The 6362-nt window shown below is 37.1% G+C and overlaps 1 protein-coding gene across 1 annotated transcript; it reads left to right on the top strand.

The window, feature by feature from the left end:
* The first annotated feature begins 1266 nt into the window (after positions 1-1266).
* On the top strand, positions 1267-4120 carry LOC146327169 (signal-regulatory protein beta-2-like). Its single transcript, XM_084719651.1, has 6 exons — positions 1267-1309; positions 1490-1816; positions 2697-3053; positions 3189-3314; positions 3812-3870; positions 3961-4120. Exons 1-6 carry the CDS (start codon positions 1267-1269, stop codon positions 4087-4089), a joined length of 1041 nt encoding a protein of 346 aa, XP_084575777.1. The 3' UTR covers positions 4090-4120.
* Positions 4121-6362: the final 2242 nt, after the last annotated feature.

Genomic DNA, 6362 nt, shown 5'->3' with positions numbered 1-6362 from the left:
GCAGGGCACAAATCACATTTTAAAGTTGGTACTTTTCTTGCATCCACACTTGTCAAACCAACTGTTTTTGGTTTGTAGTCAACAAAATGTTGACCTTGAAGACGGCCACAGACCACAACATTCTGGTCCACCCATTTTCATTATTTGTCCACCTTTGATGTTGGTGAAGTTAGATGGGAAACTCTGTTATTTTAGACACCAGAGTCTGTGGTTTGTACTGGACTGCATTATATCGTTGGTGTCGAGGTGAACATGTTCCTGTGATACTGTGAAAGAGTCGCTCTGGGCGTGGCCTTTCAGCAGCCCTCTGAAAACAAGTGAGTACAGAGGATGGGAGGTTTAACAGCCCTCGTCATCTCTGTAGCTGTGCTCTTCCTGCTGAAGTGACTGACAGGCAGTGTGGGCGGGTCATCATTGATGATGTGAAGCTTTTGACCACAAAATGACCACTCATGAATGTACAGTGTTGATAGAAAATGTGATCAATTGAAGCAATAAATTCACCTTAACCATACTTCAAGCACAGTCATCAGCACGAACATAAGGTTTTGTTTGCTTTGAATTTCTTGAATTTCTTATCGTTTGATTTTGACTTTTACTGGTTTAATATGGACCAAACAATAACAGCAGTAAATCATGCTAGACATGGACAATACCTTATTCCACTAATCACAAAAAAGCACCCGCTATTTATTTTAGGGTCTTTGGAAATCAGGCTACCACCCCAATAAATATGGCAGTATAACAGTGAAAGACATCAAAATACATAAGATGTACAACACAAAAATATGCTGTATTGAATCAAAGTTGTAACTTCTTTCTTATGTTAAGGGAAATTTTCTTGATGTAGGACCCCCACAATGTAAAATATCATATCATACAGGCTGATATTTGTGTCTGTCCTAAACAGATTATTAATATCACCTGAAAAGACTGTCCAAATATTGTAAAAATACAAAGAAACTTGTTGGGAATAAAATTGTTTACGTTAGTATAGTTCACATAAAGATCACTCTTTTCTTTACTGTCAGTGTCAGTTGTAGAAACCCGCAACAAAAGCTTGGTGTTGGTGTTGTTTCTTGTGCTTAGGTTGGAAACATGGTTGATATTATTTCCGCTCTTGTAGTGCAGTGAAATGCCAGCATAATGAGAGACCAATCAGATTGCTCTGATATTGTTCCCTCCCACTTTAAACAATTACATTAAGGTCAATCATCCTCTCATACGATCTAATTTAACTGCAGTCTCAAGAGGATTAACAAGAAAATGTTGGTTGTATTTTATTTACTGCTGATGCTCAGAGTGGGGCGTAAGTATATGAAATCAACTTTTTATCAAATATTTATTAGGTATATATTTGTATATATTTGTAGCTTCATGTATATATTTTTTATTTTTTAATATATTGTCTTCTTGCACCAGTTTAGCACACTGCATGTATGAATCTACCTCTGTTGTTAATCACTGCTCTATTTAATGTGATCTCTAGGATGCACAGATGATTTGATCTTTGAGACGAAGACTGTTGCTGTTGGACATGATGTGACTTTGAATTGTACCCGCCAGTTTGTGCACGAAACAACTTTGTTTTGGATCCGGCTTGTTTCTGGAAACTTTCCTGAATTCCTGGGAGGATCATTTACTTTTGATTATCCTGTTGATACAAAGACTGCTCGCATTACAGCAGAACAAGGGCCTGGAACATTTCTTCTGCAGATTAGTAAAATACAGCAAAGCGATACTGGAATTTACTACTGTATGAAAGTAAATCAACTTGACATGACATTCTTGAAAGGAGCATTTCTCAGAATTAAAGGTAAACACTTTTTATAACAACACATTACATACTTAAATTTTCCTGCATATACATTAATTAATATTAATTAACATTAGTAATGCAGTAGTAAGCATTAACTAATAGTTAATTAATACTTAATCACTGCCACCAAACAACAAAAAAGAGGAAAACATGGCTCATAATTTGTGGTTTGCTAACATTGTCATGGAGAGTGCAATTATTTCTTTGTATCTTGTACTATATTTTTATATCTTTTTAGAACATCTTTGATGCTGTTCTTAACAGTGGAATCAACACTACTTACAGTTGCTGTAATTTTTTCCATATCAGATTCTTTTGTATTGTTACCTCCTTACCTCCTCAGTAACCTTTCCAAGTCAAATGTCATTGTAACTGTTGAATTCCTCCCAAAGACACATTTTTTCTGCTACAGCAGAGCAGCCAGATGTGGTCACTCAGTCGGCCATTTTTTTATTGTGAAAATCGTCTTAATTTATCCATGATTCATTGTGCCATAGTCCTGTTTATGTTAGTCAACAACTAAACTCCTTTGTGTAAGAGATTAATTCTGAAGTCTGACTATTTGTCGTATCTCAGCCAAAGTCTATCGATGTGAAAGGGTTGCAAATTGATAATTTCATGAATTAATCATGAAATAATTCTCTGTATCATCTTTCTGTGAAGTTGAAAACGTATATCCCCTTAGTAACACTTAATAAATGCATACAGATGTTGAATAGGCTTTACATAACCATAATTAACCATAAACCATTTGACCTCCTAATGCTTATTACTGCATTACTAATGTTAATTAATAGACCCTTATTGTAAAATGTTGCTGGAAATTCTTTGTATATAAAACAGTAAAATGTGTTTATTTTCTCTTTGTATTTTCCAGGACAAGAACCTGACATCACTGCCGTCATTCAAGTCCCTCCATCTGCTCCAGTCCGTCCAGGAGACTCAGTGACTCTGCAGTGTTCAGTCCTCTCTGAGTCTAAAAACACAGCCTGTCCAGGAGATCACAGTGTGTACTGGTTCAGAGTCAGATCAGATGAATCTCATCCCAGTTTCATTTATACTCATGGAAACAGTGGTGATGAATGTGAGGAGAGTCCTGAGGATCAAACTCAACAGAAATGTGTCTACAGCTTCTCTAAGAACGTCAGCTCCTCTGATGCCGGGACTTATTACTGTGCTGTGGCCACATGTGGAGAGATATTATTTGGAGATGGAACAAAACTCGACATTGAAGGTAACTGCAGAACCTTTAAACATAAATCATTAACAAGATCCATCACAAAACACTAAGCATGCACACAAAGCAGTGTGACATCTTATCTAAATATTTGTTAACTTTCATTATTTGCTCCTTTTCATATTGTTTCAGATGTCAACATGCAGGATTTGCAGACGACCAACACAGTTCTGTTTGTGTTCTGTGCTGCCCTGAGCCTGATCGTTATTACGCTCCTGATTTATACCATCAAGAAAAAATCTTGTGGTTGTTGCAACGGTAACAGAAACTTCTCGTACATGCATGAATCTAACACACAGCATTTTGCACACTGTAAAAAAAAGGAAACTTTGAGAAAACATAATTTAAAGGCAATTACCTTATAAAATTTTGAGTTTTAAGTCAAATTCAAACTCAAACTAAGTTGCCAACCTATATAATTTATTGCAAAAGTTGTAAAATGACTCACGCACACTGTCTAACTTGAAATATAACTTGTTTTGGATGATGAGGGTCCAGTACCAAAATGTCACAAATAAATGATATATTGCAAGTTAGACAGTGTGCAGGAGTCCTTTTCCAACTATTTGGTCTTCTGCACCTGTCTTGTTTAATAGATGTGCGAATTTGTTTCCTTTGTTTTTAAGATATTTTTTTTAAAGTATCTCAACCAAACATTATACAGTTCCAATTATTATACCAATATTACTGACTTTTACAAAATTAACTTACATCATCTTTTATCTTAAGTCTTCATTTTTGATTTTGTAAAACAGCTGCTGTTGTTCTGGAAACAAACGGTGCAACAGCCAGCAGTGATCAGCAAAGTCAGCAGGTAAGATATATAAAGAAAAGATAACACCAGAAAAGTTATTGGCAGATATAAATCTGTTGTCTCATAACATTTCTCTGTATATTTATTCAGAGAGAGGAGAACATGTTGGTTTATTCTGCACCAACCTTCAACAAGAGGAACGCTGGCAAAGCAGAGAGAAGAAATGTAAAAACAGCAAAAGGAGAGACGATCTACTCTGATGTCGCCATTCAAAGATAATCTAATTCTTTGTCCAACACACATGGAAATATACTGCTTCACATCAATTCGACACCTGATATCAGTTACAATATTTTCAAAATGTGTCATATTTTTTTATCTTTTGCAATCATTGTATGACTTTTTATCCTGTTATTTTTTTTTAAAGAACTATAGATTATCAAGATGTGAAAAAGAAAATCTATTTTAACTTTTAAAGACACAGAGACCATGTTGTATCCCTTCATCTCATCACATCTGAAGACTTTTCACTTGCCTGAAGCAAAAATCTATTGATCAGCTTTAGAATGTACAAAACTCAGCTGCTAGGATTTTAACCAGAACAAAGAAACGTGATCAATGCACTTCTGTCTCAGCTTCTTCAGAACGGTTGAGTCATTAATCTCTTTTAAGTCCCTTCTGAAAACATAGTCTTACTGTTTTTCTTTTATCGGAAAGCCTTTCCTGATTTTACCTGATTTTTTAACTCTTTTATTACTTAAAGATTATTTTATTTTCCTATTCTCGCCTTTTGCTTTGCATTGATTTAAATACAACTGTTGTTTTATCCATTTTCTTTCATCTTTTTCTTTTAAAACCTGATGATTTTACAACTTTTGTTTTATGTGACACACTTTGTTACATGGATTTTGATAAAGGCTCCATAAATAAAGACTTTTATTATATTAATTTCTTAAACATATACATATATATAGGTTCTTGCTTCATTTTTGTGCATCATTTTTACTAAACAGACTTATCATGCTACCTCTCAAACAGGCTTTTTGAATGATTCAACTTGATCAACTTGATTCAACATAGAAGGAGGGTTGATGAAAGTTTCCACTCTGTCTCTCTTAATTTCTCCTTCATGTATCAAATCAATGCACAAATAATTTGTGTTGCTTCCTTCTGTAAAAGACAAATTTATATAGTAAAAAAAAGCTACTGAATCTATAATTGAATTTAATATACAACTGAAAAAACACGTATATTTAATATTAAGGTTCACCATTTTCAACTCATTTACCTTTATTTGTTTATTTATTTAGTGTAATCTGTTAGTCATCATTTGTTTATTTTGCAAACATTGTAGGATCCAACTAGAATAAGGTGAGACTCCCTGATTGAATATCCTTTAAAATTTGGCAACATGTTTTTTTTAAAACACATAAAAATCTTTATTTCTCTAATGCACTATATTTTCTACCTATTAAGACTTCACAATGCAAGCATTTAACACAAAAAAAGCTACAATTTCTGTATTGCAGTAGAATTTGCATGAATTAAAAATGTCAAAAACCAAAAGGCAAATAAACACCTCATGTATACTGTATACCAGGGGCAGAATGCAGGTAATGCAGTTTCATTAGGGTCTGCGACCAACTAGGGCCCGTGAACATGAGACTCCAATCATTCACTAAACAAATACAGGCCTTTGGCTCCACGACATTATATAACACTGTCACGGCCCAGGCCGTGTCACAGGTTTGTTTTTTCCTTGTCCTGTTTTACCCCCTCCCCCTGTCTGTGTCTGTGCTGCGGGCGTGGCAACTCCCTCACCCTCCTGGTTCCCTGATGCCATTCATTCGTCTCCCTGCTGCTCACCTGTCTTCCACCCAGCAATCAACCCTGCAATACTTAACACCGGCTCTCCTCTCCAGTCCTCGCCAGATCGTTGTGTCTCTGTAACGGTAGTCAAACTCCAGGCCTATCTCCTGAATTGAGATTCTCCTCGTGTTCGCTAATACTTTTCGTGTATACTTACCTTGTTTCTCTGCTGCTTCAGGATCACTCACTGCCTGCCTGCCTGCCTGCCTGCCTGCCAAGTTTTCTGCTGGACTAACCCTTCCAACTCTGTCAGCCCCCTTTCCATCCGCCAGCCCCCCTCAGCCTCCTACTCCCGGATCCCCCCCCCTTGCTGCCTCACGCACCTTTAATAAATCCCTTTTTTCACTCAGTTTTTGAGTCTGTGGTTGCATTTGGGTTCCTCCTGTGGATTGTAACAGAACGATCTGGCCACAATGGACCCAGCAAACACAGACCCCTCCCCCCGAGACCCTGTTTTTCCCCAAATGGACACAGACTCCTTCCGCCATGCCCTCGCTGCCCAAGGCGCTCGTGTTGGTCGCAACGAACGACTCCTCCAAGACGTCATGGAGACCCTTAAGGCCCTTTCAACTCATGTAACTCGAATTGGGAACCAGGTGGATTTTTTCACTACTCACGTCTCCAGTCCAGCCCCTGAACCCCCACCCAGCCAGTCTCCACCGGTCCTTGCTGCCGTTTCCCCC

This window comes from Lutjanus erythropterus, chromosome 5 (assembly GCF_056507025.1).
Source record: "Lutjanus erythropterus isolate fLutEry1 chromosome 5, fLutEry1.hap2, whole genome shotgun sequence".
Taxonomy (NCBI): domain Eukaryota; kingdom Metazoa; phylum Chordata; class Actinopteri; order Lutjaniformes; family Lutjanidae; genus Lutjanus; species Lutjanus erythropterus.
The sequence above is the reverse complement of the archived record's forward strand: the minus strand, read 5'-3'. Positions and strand labels throughout refer to the sequence as shown.

What these genes read in the sequence shown, in the direction of transcription:
- LOC146327169 (XM_084719651.1), top strand. Translation starts at nt 1,267, where the DNA reads ATGTTGGTTGTATTTTATTTACTGCTGATGCTCAGAGTGGGGC. An exon ending in GCTGATGCTCAGAGTGGGGC is followed by an intron (nt 1,310 to 1,489) that starts GTAAGTATATGA and finishes TGTGATCTCTAG; the next exon opens with GATGCACAGATGATTTGATC. An exon ending in AGCATTTCTCAGAATTAAAG is followed by an intron (nt 1,817 to 2,696) that starts GTAAACACTTTT and finishes TGTATTTTCCAG; the next exon opens with GACAAGAACCTGACATCACT.